Source organism: Carassius carassius, chromosome 3 (assembly GCF_963082965.1).
Source record: "Carassius carassius chromosome 3, fCarCar2.1, whole genome shotgun sequence".
NCBI lineage: Eukaryota > Metazoa > Chordata > Actinopteri > Cypriniformes > Cyprinidae > Carassius > Carassius carassius.
In genome coordinates, this window is record NC_081757.1 from 9,050,303 (window position 1) to 9,066,072 (window position 15,770).

The 15,770-nt window shown below is 37.3% G+C and overlaps 2 protein-coding genes across 2 annotated transcripts in view; one reads left to right on the forward strand and one right to left on the reverse strand.

Annotated features, from left to right (window-relative positions):
- The window catches only part of LOC132118057 (chondroitin sulfate synthase 1-like), a 75,334-nt gene that overhangs the window by 16,564 nt on the left and 43,000 nt on the right, over positions 1-15,770 (reverse strand). The window lies entirely within an intron of this gene.
- On the forward strand, positions 4,076-6,194 carry LOC132128009 (E3 SUMO-protein ligase ZBED1-like). Its single transcript, XM_059540155.1, has 3 exons — positions 4,076-4,271; positions 4,783-5,387; positions 5,478-6,194. Exons 1-3 carry the CDS (start codon positions 4,076-4,078, stop codon positions 5,904-5,906), a joined length of 1,230 nt encoding a protein of 409 aa, XP_059396138.1. The 3' UTR covers positions 5,907-6,194.

Genomic DNA, 15,770 nt, shown 5'->3' on the forward strand with positions numbered 1-15,770 from the left:
GTCACGTGTCGCACCAGAACCGTTTTCGGAACTGAAACTTAGACATTTTTCTCGGTTCTGGTTCTTTAAAAAAAACTGGTTCCCAACCCTAAATGGGACACACATGAGTAAAATTCTCAAATTAAATGGGAGCGAGAGAAAAATATAGTTTGAAATTACTGAACTGATACCAGGATAGAAGCAGGTGTTTGAAGTGAGTGAAAAGACAAGAAATATGTATAAAAGTACAGCATAAATACCATCAGGTTTTGATTTCATGATTTCAAGTTTACTTTAGATGGGCATACAAATTGTGGTGCAGATACATTTCGCGAGAAACCTTCTTTATTGAAGCCATCCTAAGACACAGTGAAGTGCTGAGGAACCCTGAAGCCCAACTCTACTCTCTGAAAGCATGAAGCAGCAGCTCTTCACATCCAAAAGCCCAGAGGCTTGTGCTGTTGCCGAGTGGAGGACACGCATCTCAATGTCATATCTCTATTTGAAGTGGCTTTCATCCAGATGTGACAAAGCAACCCAGCTAAACCGGCTCAAAAACACAGGGAGATACCAAAGAGCACACATGCATGAAAATATCCATTAACACGCAGGGATAAATACATCAAAACAAACCCTGGGTCTTGTATCACCCAGAACGGATTTCATTTTGCGTTAATGAATGGATGATTGTAAATTTTCACATGTACTACATGCGTCTTAATAAATAAACAAATGCTTGAACATGAAATATTGATTTGAGTTGAAATTGAAACATCAGCAACAGTCAATTATGCAGTTAAGTGATCAAATCAGAATCAGGAGAGCCATGTAATATTCAGAAATCAAACTGTTTCAGCTCTAAAATGTGACTTCACATGACATTAACTGATGGACTGGAGTGGTGTTGATTATTGTGATGTTTTATCAGCTGTTTGGACTCTCATTCTGACAGCACCCATTCACTGCAGAGGATCCATTGATGAAGCAATACTAAATTTCTCCAAATCTGTTCCGATGAAGAAAAACTCATCTTGGATGGCCTGAGGGTGAGTACATTTTGAGCAAAGGTTTAACTATTTCTTTAATGAATTCACATTGCTGTTGCTGTTGTTTAATAACAGAAATACTCCACAGCAGGTGATGCATTACAGTGGTTTTACAGCCCAGCTCACCCTGAGCCGTGGTAAAACTGCTGTAACGCTTCACCTCCACCAGCTTATTGTTTAATAAATATCAGTGCCTTGTGTAAAAGAGCTCGAGCTAAGCTCTGTTTACGCTTTTAATCAGGCACTATCTAAAGTCATTCAGTTCCACACGGTCACACCGAACAGCAAAACCAATATACCAGCTGCCAAGCTCAGTGTGAAAAACTGCAAACAAGAGCAGACGTATAAGTCATAAAACACTGAATAGTCGATGTCCATAGCCAGTACAGGAGAGAACGGGGCAAGATGTGCCAGTTTTTTCTTCCGTTGTCCTCTAGCAAAGGACAAGTGAGATAAAGGTCCAACAAAATCAGTTAATTATTATTTTATATTCATCAGTGTCTCTATTAATTAACATCTGAAGGAAGCATCTATATAGCCTTAGACAACATCTAGCATTGGGAAAAGGCTTAATCATTTTTGCTAATCTTTAGAAAACAAATGTACATACTTTTACTGGCAATGCTCTAAAATATTATGCATTATATATATCAATATTATAATGTGTGCTCTGGAGCAGCAAATCAGTATATTAGAATGATTTCTGAAGGATCATGTGACTCTGAAGACTGGAGTAATGATGCTGAAAATTCAGCTTTGTATTACAGGAATAAATTACATTTTTAAAATATATTTACATAAACCAAAAAACAAAAATGCAGCTTTGGTGAGCATAAGAGACTTCTATTGAACAAAAATATTGAAGATTCTCTTTTTTTATCAATTTTCTCCCCTATAGAGAAATGTTATATCAAAGCTGTATTTCATAAACAACTGTAGATGAGAGGATGAAAAATTCTGACAATATGAGATTTCATTTTATGCTTTTAGGAGCTCTCCAAAAAATGACATCTATAATAATGCATATACTGCCCAGTCCTATCTTGAATCTGACCATGATAAAAGAGCAAATTGACAGTAATATTCCTATTCAAACAGATCAGATCACGTTTAGTCTGGTTGACTAAGACATAATTATTGGAATTAATCTGGAATTATTCAGACATAAATGGCCTATCATTTACAACTTCAGCACAATATGGACACATTAAACCTCAGAGAGTTGACGCAGGAAATGAGATAACGCCGTACAATGGTGCATTACATCTACATTTCATGGTGGGATGAGGCGCTACACAATAAACTCAACAGATCAAACTAGATTTATGAGAGAGTACTTGGCAACGATTCCCTTTCTTTCTTTTTTTTCACCATACCGATGAACTTCCTGATTTAACTGTAACTTTAGCAATTGAAATAAAGCTGAGATAAATAAAACACCTCTCATTAAAAATGAGCAACTTTAGTTCACTAGTTTGGGAAGAGATTGTGCCAAACCAACAAGGCAAATTCAGCCTGGCAGAGGAAGCGGTACGCCTCATATTTGAGGTATACAGGGCACAGAACACTATGGATTACAGTGAACTCTGCAATAAAGACAAGCTCACAAACGTCTTAAGCTGCATTACAGTCCAATGAACGACTATCCGAGAGCCTTAAACCCACACGCCCACTGCACTAAGACACGTTATTTAATAAGCTAAAGTCCCTTTTGTTCCTTACAGCTCTGATGAAGCTTAAGTGCTTTCGACAAACAGACAGAGGAAAGATACAGCCAAAGACCTGCAGGAACACCTCTGTGTGCCGTATATGACGCATTAACTTTTGTTGTTGCTGCTTTGCACAAGACAAACATCGTCAGATGCTGTGACCAAATGAACCGTGTTGGTTGAGGAACTCAATCAGGAACAAATGTCAGGTTTTGTCTCTTTGGTAATAATTCACAAAAGATACTGCAGTCTAAAATACCAACTAACTTTGCAAAGCTCTGATAACCTAAGTATTAAGGTCAAGAGGTGCAGCTGTATTTTGAATAAAGTAAAATGTAAATATAGCCTAAACACGTGTTTTATTAAATTATCATTTAAAATCAAATGATCTTTAACTACACATCGTCATATGAACAAACACTCAGTAATGATAGTGATTTAAGTTTCACAAACCTTCAGTACACAAAACAGTTCAATTTCAGACTGACATCATTGAAAGTAATGATAGCCTGCAGTTCAGAAAGTGAGTCAGATATTTATTCAGTAATTCTTGTCAGCTAGAGTTTTTTTGAGTGATTCATTCAAAGAATCGGCTCAGAGTCATGTGTTCGTGAATCAGACTAAATTAGTTAAAGTTGGGTCACTGTTAGTCACTTAAAAGAACTGGACTGAATATGAATTGACCTAAATTATTTCAGATTTATGGCCTTTGATTAGGGCTGTGCGATATATCGAAATATCGCAAATTTGCATATCGCGAAATGCATATCGTAATGATTTTTGATAAATGAACAAAGTTATACAAAGCTATATAGTTTTACGACACAGATAATCTGACACGCGGACGTTAGTTGTGTGTGGGCGTGCGCATAGCGCCCGCGTGCTCACTGCTCTGACGTCTGACCATCAACAAACCAGCACGCAGTGAGTGGCGCGCTCATAGCAAACTAATATGATAAAATGAGCCAGCCTGAGACATCCACAGCTGCTGCCGACGATTTAGTGCCAAAACGAAGAAGCACCTCAAAGATATGGCAGTTTTTTGGATTTAAAAGAGATGACCACATGCAGACTGAAGTTATATGTAAAACATGTAAATCTCGTGTATCAACGAAAACGGGAAACACTTCAAATCTGTTCAGTCACCTCAAAGCAAAGCACAACGATTTGTATCAGCTATGCTCGGCAGAAAAATCTTCAAGCTCAGGTGAATCAACCCTCGTTCACCAACCCAAGCAACAATCCATATCATCAAGCTTTGAAAGCATAACACCATATCCTGTAAGTTCCCGCCGTCATAGTGAGATAACCAAGGCCATTACACGCTATCTGGCAAAGGATATGGTTCCGATCGCCACAGTCGGGAAACCAGGGTTTTTGCACCTGATGAATACCATCGACAAACGTTACAACATTCCCTCTCGAACCTATTTTTCACGCATTGCTATCCCCCAAATGTACGAGCATACTCGCGACCGTGTCATGTTGGAACTGAGAGATGTCGAACATTTTGCGTGTACAACGGACCTCTGGTCCAGTAGGACAACAGAGCCGTACATTAGTTTAACGGTTCACTTTATTGACAAAGCCTTTAAGATGAGAAGTCTGTGCTTACAGACAGCATATTTCCCCAGTGAACACAGTGGGGAAAACATAGCGCTGGGACTGCGAGAGGCTTTGTCTGGTTGGAATTTGAATGAGGCGCGTCTAGTGTGTTTTACCACGGACAACGCAACCAATATGATCAACGCGGCGGAAATAAATGGTTGGCCCCGAATACAGTGCTTCGGGCACAGACTGCACCTTGCTATTGGTAAGTCTTACTTTTTTATATCAGAATATTTAATTAGTTATCTTAACATATAATAACTTCATTAAACACATTTTATTGTATACTGTCACAGATATTTTAGTGTTGATGATATTTAAATTAATAAAGAATTATACGTTAAATTATAGATGTACGATTTATTCAAATTAATGTTTAAAAAATATGAAACCATAACTTAATTAAAACGATTGAAACTATTTTATTTCTATTTATCCAGAAAATGCTGTCAAAGGTGACACACGCATCAGTCGTGCTCTAGGAGTGTGCAAAAAGCTAGTGGGACATTTTCCCCATAGCTGGAAAAAGAAAGAAGCGCTAAAGAAAGCACAGAGAGAGCTTAACCTGCCAGAACATGGTCTCATCACAGAGTGCCCTACACGATGGGGCACTAAGCAACAAATGATGGAAAGGATCCTGGAACAGCAGAGGGCACTGTCACAAGTTCTCTCTGAAAATCGGAGTACAAGACATCTGGTTCCATCTTGGCAGGACATTGAGGTCCTTGAGTCTGTAAACAAGGCATTGAAGCCACTTCAAGATTTTACAGATGCTTTGTCTGGGGAAGAATACGTGAGCATTTCCTATCTACTTCCAGTTCTTAGTTTACTGAACACACAAACCCTTGCTGCTGACGAGGAAGACACAGAGCTGACATGCTCAATTAAAACCAAAGTGCTGGGCTACATGGAGGCAAAATATGAGGATCCTGCAACCCAAACTCTCTTGAACATTGCCACTTTTTTAGATCCAAGGTTCAAAAAAGACTACATTCCTAAGGAACAACTGGAAGAAATTAGTGTAAGGATAAAATCAGAAATGAAGGTAAGAATATTTTATATAGCAAGAATGATTTGAGCTCATTAATAAAATATGGAGGTTCTAATCATTATTTTCCTTTTCTTTTTTTTCTAGGAGGCACAACCTGCTGTTGCCATATCATCATCAGTGGGTGCTGCTGTGTCAGGTGCTGAGGCTGAGCCATGTCAAAGTGCCACAGCCACAAGTACAAAGAGGATGAAGAAGTCATTAGGAAGCCTCTTACAGACCTCAGTCACATCTCCCTCTGAATCCTCTGACCATGCAACCATTGAAGCAGAATTTAACAGCTACATTCTGATCCCCAAAATCCACAGTGAGCAGGACCCTTTGGCATGGTGGGGAATTTACAAGGTAAATTTCCCCCACTTAAGCAAGCTGGCGGAAAAATATCTTTGTGTGCCTGCCACTAGCACACCATCTGAAAGACTTTTCAGCACATCAGGCAATGTAGTTACATGTCAGCGTGCATCCCTGAAACCAAGCAAAGTGGACATGCTTGTTTTCTTGTCCAAAAATCTTTAACAATTTTAGCATGAATGCTAAAATCTGACTTGGCAAAAACAAAACAAAAAGAGAGCTAAGAAGTAACTCCACTGTTTCTCAAGTGTTTTTGTTTACTTGAATGTTCATGTTTTCAGGTTGATGTAGGCCTAACTATATAGTGGAGCAAAGTATTAGTGATATTTTTATTTTCTGTTTGTTTACATTGTTAAAATGTAATTTTAACATTTAAATGTAATGTTAAAATGTAATTTGTGTTAATGCAACATAAAAAAACTGCTGTTGTTCACTTTCAAAAGTTGTAGTGATTTCTTTCCCCTAAATAATTTGAAATTTTGGTTATATAATTTCTCTTAATACAATTTTAATTGATTTTAGAAAAATAAATATCGTATCGCATATCGAATATCGCATTATTTAGCAAGATATGGCATATCGCATTTTTCTTCAATATCGCACAGCCCTACCTTTGATTCACTGGAAAGAACTGGCTCATAAGAGTCAACTGTTTGTCAGTTGGACTAAAATACTTGTGCTGTGTGGTTCTGATTCACTAAAAAGCAGCAGTTCATAGGACTCAGTTGTTTATGAATCAAACTAAATTGGTTAAGCTCTATGGTTTTGATTTACTGAAAGGAATCAGCTCATAAGATTATTTTTTTATCAGACTGAATTGGTTTTACTGTGTGGTTTTGATTCACTAAAAAGATCCAGCTCATTTAGGAATCATTTGTTCATGAATCAAACTAAACTGGATAAGCTGCATGGTTTTGATTCACTGAAAATAATCAGTTCATATGAGTCATTTGAATCTGGTGGCACTGTGTGGTTCTGATTCAAAAAGAACCATCTCATAAGAGTCATGTGCTCAGAATGTTGTCTCTTCTTGACTATTTTACAGTACAGTCTTTTTATCTCAAATCCAATTCAGATTCGGATAATTATGAACAAACTTCTTCTGCAGTAAATTAAACCATATAACAGTCTTATTGCTTTCAAATATTAACTTCCTACTAGTAGATTGCCAAAGTGAATTGTTGCTCTCTATGGATGCTATGAACAAGTGTTCTGACCAATCAGCATCCAGGACCAAAACTATCTGTTATACAATTCAGAGACAAGTGAGAAGTGAATTCACATCGCTTCTCCTTTTATAGATGGGCGGCACACACCAATAAAACCTTATTCAAACCTTCCAGCGAAGAGCAGGATTCAAAAGCCTCCCTCAAACAACATGTCCAAGCCATAGCTGATATTGTCTGTCCTTTTTATTTTATTTTATTGAGGGTAGTGATTACAGTGTCCGGGAAAGTTGCGGCAAGCCTGTGGCACACTGGCGCTCTGTTAGCCTCGCTCAAGAGGTGCCGCCCATGGGAGGGAGAGAGTAACGGTGACAGGAACTGGATTATGGGTGTTTAGACAGAAGTTGCTGGGAGAACTGAAATGTTTAAAGTGAAACAAAGAGGGAAATGGAGTTAAAAAAAAAACCAATTACATATAATCTGTTTAAGTGCGTCTCTGACCTAAACAACTCCCAAACTCCCACAATCAGAAAGCGTTGTTTTGGAAAGCCCAGCGTTAGGTTTATAGAATGGAAGTGTAAACCATGGGAGGACCACCACAAATGGAAGCTTTGTTTATATGAAGCTGCAAGGTAGACAAAGCTGAAAGATTATAGCTGTCACTTACAGACACACATACTGGAACGTGAAGCGGTGAGGAAAAATTGTGCCCTGCGACAACCGGAATCCTTTGATAAAAAGACAGTGAAATCAAATAGTTTCAGTTCATCATCTGGTGTGGGCAGATGAGAAATGTGACGTGACAAAACTACGAAAAGAGATAACATCAAATTACATTATGTTATCTATAAACTCTTTCCAAAAACAGAATACACTGATTGTGCACTTATTTCTCGGCATGTATATCATGTAATTTCTGTGCCACAAAAATAATGATTTCAAACAGTCATTGGTTGAATCACTGCTGTGGTGGACTTGTGTCAGTTTGATACTGAAAAAAAAAAACATTTTAATATAAATCCACTGGACTTAAACCATTTCGAACCTAACTTCTGCTGCTGCATATTGCAAGCGCTGCATCTTACTGGCTAGTTGTATAATGAAATGGAAACAGAGGCTTGATTGAAACCATGAACATGTGCTGAGCCGATTCCTCTCACTAAAGCCACATGTCAGGAGATGAAGAGAATGGCCTCTGTTTCACACACCCTGGATCTGCAGCCTGAAACGCTGACAGCGCTCCTGCTTCATAACAGATAACCAACTCCTTTCTGAGCTACCAAAGTATTGTCATTAATAACAGCCAATGATTATACAACAGTCTTTGGATGTGAGCTACTGAGACCCTGTACAAACTATCATTGTGAAGTTAAGTTTGCATACAGAGGATCACATTTGCATACAACTGCTAATTAGACCGACACAGGATCAGACAGACACAGGATGATGGGACGACAAAGGTTTTTTCTTTGACTGTTTTGGCGGGGAACTTATTAATGAAAAGTCGCTGTAATCCAAGAAAAACAGCTGCAGAGCAACTCCATAGATGTGCAGGTGTCGCTGACGTTGCTGCATGAAAGTATGATCTCAGTCTTCAGCCACTTCTCAGTTTGATTCAGTCAAAGAACTCTTGGAGCATTTCTAGTTCAAATAAATGCTGTTCATTTTAACTTTTCATAAAAAAAAATCTGAAGAAAAAATGCATCACTGCTTTCACGAAAATATGAAGCAGCACAACTGTTTTCAATATTGATAATTATGGGAAATGCTTCTCGAACATATAAGAATGATTTCTAAAGGATCATGTAACACTGAAGACTAGAGTAATTGTGCTGAAAATAAATTACATTAAGAAATTTAAATAGATAAGAGTTATTTAAAATTATTACTGTTATTTTTGAACGTTTATTCTTTAAAACAAGATGGTTTGAAAAAGCTATATACATAAATATGCATGTGTGAGAAAAATAATGAAAAACAACAATGTTCAGAAAACGGGGAGGAGTTTCTGGGAAAGGCTGCAGATGGTGGCAGCTGTTGAAAATGATGATGGTAATAGTGCAAGATGAGGACATGGAGGTCTGACTGCCAGCGATGGATTTACATGACTGTCCCTCTCACACAAACACATTCTGTCACCACTTTCTCTCCAAAAAACACATAATATGCAAAACTACTGTGCATGAACAACATCAGAACCTGACAAACTGGCAAGGCTGCCTGCACTGCTATTCAGAAGCAGATGAAGTTATTTTAGCTTTATATATTATAGTTAAACTGTGACGAGAGATAACTGGGATCAGCGAAATCACACAATAAGAGTCATTTTCATCTATTCTTTACCTTCCCTCAACACATAACAAGTCGTCCAATATGTGAATGATTCACATGACTAGTAGTTATTAATAAAAAAGCCAGCAATTCAATTGGTGAATCAGTCAGACTCAAACTGTCAATCATATTATATCAAAAAGTCAAGTCACCTTCATATATATTTATATATATATATATATATATATATATATATATATATATATATATATATATATATATATAAGACATTACAACAATAGCGATGAGGGAAAAAAAAAAACCTGGACAAACCATTCACTCTTGATCAATGTGAATGATTTATGTTGGAATATGAGCAGTCGTTTATTCTGTCATCATCCGGGTGCTGAAAGCTCGCGCACACATATGAGACCTGAACAGCACACGTGAATATGTATTTAAACTAAACTCATTTAAGCTTTGTCAGTTTAAACATTTAAGAGCCAGAGGACGCGAGCTCGCGCGCGCAGTGAGAATAAAACCCGCGCCTCAGAACGCGCGCAAATATAAGATCCCTCTGAAGTATTGTGTTTAAATGGACAAATTCAGACAAAAATTATGTCAAAATGCCCGTCTTGGTAAGTATCCTACAGCAGACATAGCCGGCTGAACGCAGGCCACTGTCTCGGTGCAGTCTCTTAAAGTGACAGTCTTTATATTAATAGAAACAGCAACAACAAAGAATTCACTCACTCCTCTTGATTAAAAAGCTTTTATAACTTTAATAAAGAATTATATTTAATTTATATAGTGCAATATGCAATGCTGTTTTACATTTGACTACTTTATTCAATTTTGTACCTAAAAACTGCACTGTTTATTGTTGTTATCTTTACTCTATTGTATTTATGTGTGCTGCTGCTTATAGTTGGATAGAATATTCTTCTTTTTTTTTATTAGAAAGTATAGTTTTTCCATAAACATAGCACATACCGAACTGTACCGAAAACCATGACTCTAAAACCGTGAAACAAACCGAACCGTGAAAGTTGAACCGTGCCACCCCTAATATATATATATAAAACATTTTAGAAATTGTAAAATTTTTAACTTCACTCCCATCTTTATTAAGAACTGACCAAAAAAGAAATACTGGTTAATAAAACTTTTTACTACGAACTGGGCTTGATTCACAAAACACAAGCAGAATCAAGTTTTCTTCGCATTAAAAAAAAGGGGGAAATTAATAAGGCTGCATGACTGACTGCACTCCACTGGATCTTTGTGGTTCAAAAGAAAAGCCTAATTAATCATGTTTATCGGTGTTCATGTGAGCTTCGGCCGTATGCAGCACAATGAGACCCTCGCTGTGCCTGACGAAGAACCAGGAAAGGCTTTGGCACGACGTGAGATAAGCTTCTTTCCTGTCCGCGTGCCCTCTTCTGAGCTCCTGGAGAGGGTAATGGCAAATTTAATTCATTGTAACAGAGGCCGGTGAATTTTAAGGGGCTGCGCACAGCAGCAGCAGGCAGGCGTGTAGCAGGCCAGAGGTACGCTGGGAGTTTTGGGCACAGCTGTGTGATATCATACTCTCCCGGATGCAGGACTTCTCATATTTTAAACAGTTCCCAAACTCTTTCCAAACCATTCCCAAGCAGTGAACTCAGAGTCCTAGACCACGAGAGAGGAAGGCAATCGTTAGCGACTGGAAGTCATGCACGCTGAAGAAACTGACTGTAACAATAGAGCTTCCAGCTTCCTACGGAGGAGGAAAGAATATAGATGTGCTGTCAAATCACCATCAACTCATTCAGAGAAAAACGAGGTGCTGGCATTTTGACATGTATTTTTTCATAATCCACCAAACTTTTTGTCAGTTGAAACACCTTGAACTAAAGTACCTCCTGAGATTGTTCTTATGTTAGTTAACGGCCACAAAAAATGCAGGTAAATAAATAGGTTACTTAATTTTATTTTTCTTTTTTTTTATGTTATGGATGTAAAAATATTCCATATTCTTTTAACCAAATACAGAGCATTGGACATGAATTAGAATGGCACATTGTCACATACAGTAATAAAACTTGACTCAGGCACTCTCTATGATCTACACTAAACAGCTAAATTGTGCAGTTTTATTGCAATTTAAAATAACCGTTTTCTCTTTGATTACATATTAAAATGTAATCTATTCTTGTGATCAAAGCTGCATTTTCAGCATCATTACTCCAGACGTCAGTTCACATGTTCCTTCAGAAATCATTCAAATATGCCATTTTGCAGCTCAAAAATATTTCATTATCAATGCTAAAACAGTTGCAATGATGCATTTTTTATAGATTCTTTCATGTATAAAAGTTCAAAAGAACAGCATTTATGAAAGAGAAATCATTTGTAAGATTATAAAATGTTGGATGCATCCTTGCTGAATAAAACTATTAATTGAATATCTCTGTAGACATGTTACAAAAAGCACAGACTCTGTAGCATTTTTTTTAAATGACAGATTCAACAGATAAATTGCCTCAGTATCTATTAAAATCACAATAAACTATCAGTTAAAAACAAGAGCATGTATAATAATGTGTAAATTGCTCTCAGTGGGCGACGTGAAGTCCACCAGTAATTGCCTTGTTGAAGGCGGTGGATCCGTTACACACGCCATGCTTTAAATGGCTGCAGCGGCGATGCTTTAAAGACGACGAATTAACTTCTCAGAGAGGATTTCAGCGTGCTGTGCTTTGGTCTGTTGTGTCAGCTTGATAAACAAACCTTGAAAAGTTTCTCTTAACAACAGAAATCTAGATCCAACTTAAAGGTGCAGTATTGTAATAAAGACAGCTAGTGGTTGAAATGGATACTGCAGTCCAAATTCAAAGAGATTTGTTTGTCCCTCCCTCTCCTCACATAAGTTACCAGATTGAGGACACACAACAGGAAGGCAACGAGCCTTTGACTGAAAGTTGATTTATATGCCTCCAGTCACAGACCTTTTCAGATGGATGCCGAGGCTTTTTAGGTTGGGTAGAACCTGTGATCTCAAACCCAGTTAGTTTGCAGGTTTCTATAGCTGAAACATCTGGTGTTTTCCACTAACTGGCAACACTGAGTGTTAAAATACTAACACTCTGGGTAAACTGGGCGGAGTTACACAGACCAAAACAAATACAGACATTCTGACACAGAACACACATTTCAAAGTAGAATAACTGGTTGCAGCTTTGTTTTTCAGGGTAATGTGAACTTAATATTTGCAAACATATGGTATTTTTATGCTTTAGAACAGTTTATATATATAGTACCTTTAACAAATATATGTCTAGTCCATCCTGATCCATTTCCAAAGGAATGCCTTTGGTTAACTCTAAAACATCGTACTTGAAGAGATACTGGCAGTGGGTTAAGAATCAACACATTAGGATGCTGGATGACTGATAAGTAACTGGATTCAAAGAGCATCTGAGAACCAGAGCAGTTATTAGCTTTTAAAACCCTCCCAAACATCCTCATGTGTCCAGAGAGAGATACAGTAGAGAGATCCGCTTGGCTAGCTTGGTTTAGTAAAACAGTTTGCCAATAAGCCGGAGCAATCCAAAAAGCAGTGCTGCCTCTCTCGGCACGTGCCATGAATTAGACGAGGGACTCGCCAAACCCCTTTCAATCTGTCTGGGGTGGCGCTCTCGAACGGAGCAGAAACCCATTTGGATGCGGCCCAGGAGAGGTGGATGGATGCGATGGGCATCACACATCCATCTTGCTGTCAGGACGCAGAAGCCACAGTCAGAAATCAAATAACATGCTCCGAAATAGAGGGAGGCGCTGAGCTCAGGCTGTAACGTTATTTAACATCATGTCTGTTGAAAGGACCTCAAACTTCAGATGAAGAGACTGTCTGCTGAAACGTCAAATAAAACCCACATTTGTCTTCAGAAGACTCTGGGGACTCATTTTGTATTTTTTTCTCTCCCACTTCTGGGACAGTGAGGACAGAACAAAACAGCTCAACATAATACTCATGATCTAAGGCCATGAGTCAGACAGACTCTAAAACTGATTTGAAACACAAAAAATATTCATTCAAATCAGCTTAGAATCCAAATTAATTTACTTTATTCATTAGTGCTTTGTTTGCTTACAATATAATGCTATAAAGTCCAGCTTCCACAAGTGAAATAATGTATAATATATATGTTGAGTCATAAGTTCAGGCGAAAATTTTAAGAGCAATACTATGAAAATGCTAAAGAAAAACGGTGTTAAAATGGTCAATGCAAACTACAAACCACTTCTGTAAAGCTCTAGCTGCACAATAAACTGCAGCAGGAGCAAGGTAGTGTTATTAAATAAAATGTCCCTCTTGTATTTAGGAGTGAATCTGCAGAGGTCATTGGCTCTGCTGGGCTCTCTCTCATCACGTTACTTCAATTAGCTCTGCAGGAGCCCAGCAGTACGAGCCCAGAACATTCCACACGGCTGCAGATCTGTGCCAGGACTCAGAATAAACCATGTCTATCAGAGATAAACCCATTTACACTGATAACTTACACTGGGCTCAGATTCACAAACACAAGACCACAAAAGACACTTGCAAATTCAATAAAGCAAAACAAAAAAGACAAAATATTAAAAATATTTGCAGTAATAGCACAAAATATAACTCGTGTATAAAAGTAAGGAAAAAGTCAGGTTTTTTGATAGTTTTGTGCCATTTTACACATCTCATGAGAACAATATTATATAGTGCATAAAATATTTATTTGAATACATATACATTATTGGTACTATCATTGTTAATTTTTTTATCATATATATAATAAACTAACGGAGACTTGTTATAGCACTTGCATATCATTGTTCTTTTGTTGATTTTGATTCCGTCCATTGTTCTCATTTGTAAGTTGCTTTGGATAAATGTGTCTGCTAAATGGCTTAATGTAAATAATTTAGTTCAAATGGCACCACGTTGGATCTGGTCATGAAAAAACTGTTCTTTGACATTCCCTTGGCTTTATTTGACTGAACCTCTTTTTTTAGAGTCTTAGAAGTGCCATGAATCAGTTACCAGTCATTCTGGCCTACTTTTACAGTTTGGCCAAGTCATTTCAACAGTGAATCAGAAACAGAAAAAGGAAACCAAGTCTCCATGGTCCAAAAGAGATGAAAATATCACTGGCTGTCTGACACTATTAGAGAACAACCACAGACTGGACGCTTGAGAAAAAAAAAACATACAAAACACAGAGCCTTCCTCTTCCAGCACCTTCTGAACTCAGTGACATCTGCAAAATTACTTTCTATTAAACACTAGTCCTAAGAAAACTTTCCTTGAAACATTTCCATTAGAGAAAAGGATATAGGCTAAAAAGGCAAAAAACGATAAATGCAACTGAAAGGTTTCTTAATAAAATACGGAAAACATAGCACTCAAACCAGAGCAGTAAAATCACTTAAAATTCACCCCATGTTCATTCAGCTGTGATAAAAGAAACCAACTCATTTGATTTCCATCTTTAAAAATGCTGAGTTGAATATCTTATTAGAGATGATAGAGAGATGCATGAAAAATGTGCATATAGCAGGAATGAGCAGCAACAAAATTTGATTATCCTCCTAAAGAAAAAAGAAAGCAGCTCGGCTTAAAGAGATAAATGTTTGAGGCATTATCAGTTCAACTTAAAGCTGGCAGAAAACGACCGACAGATCACAAAGTCTCCAAAAATCACAAAATGTTAGACCATCAAAATACCACAGTAAACACATTCTGTTGGTGAACTTGTAGATTACAGGGGACATGAAAAATGTGCTGCCTTTGATGTACGAGCAGATGCACATTGCCACAAATTTATGTTTTTTTCCCTTCTTGTTCCAGATGCTTTGATAAAGAACTCTGGAAACTTTCCCTCATATAGGAGAGGCCCGTTACGAGTCGTTGCTCTCTGGTAGGATGCAATCAGGAAGGAGACTTAAAAACAGGCTTCCCCAAGAGTCAAATCTCAAAACTGCCCAAGTTAAAAAAACAAAACCACCCAAAATTAGAATCAGAACAACCTAAATACAGACACATACAGCCCAAAACAGCTCTATGTTGTTTTACATGAAATTACAGGTTGTTTTTGAAAATTGTCCATCTGGATTTCTCCATATTATGCATGCGTTTTTCAACCAACATGGAGATTAAATATATTTATATAATATATAAATTCAGCCTGGACTATTACATGTGCAAGGTGCTTTTCCTGGAAACAAAATATTTTCACTTTAGGCTGAAAATGCCATAAAACGTTTAACTACTGGATAACAATTTTGGGAAAAAGTGAACTAAATACTTTTCTCATACTAAATCAGACTAAAATATTAAATAAATACATTCAGAAAAAATTATGTGCATATCTAATGTTTTTAGGGGTCATTTGAAGCAGGAAAAATACTAAAAGTCACAGCTTTTATAAAACTGCATAAGTCGCCACCTTATATGGTTACTAATATTTTAAGCTGAGCACTCCTGAACTGAAGCAAAATGTGTTTTCTTGATCAAAAAACTAGATTTTTCTGAAAATTATTTGTTGATAATCATGTATTTTGATTAAAGATT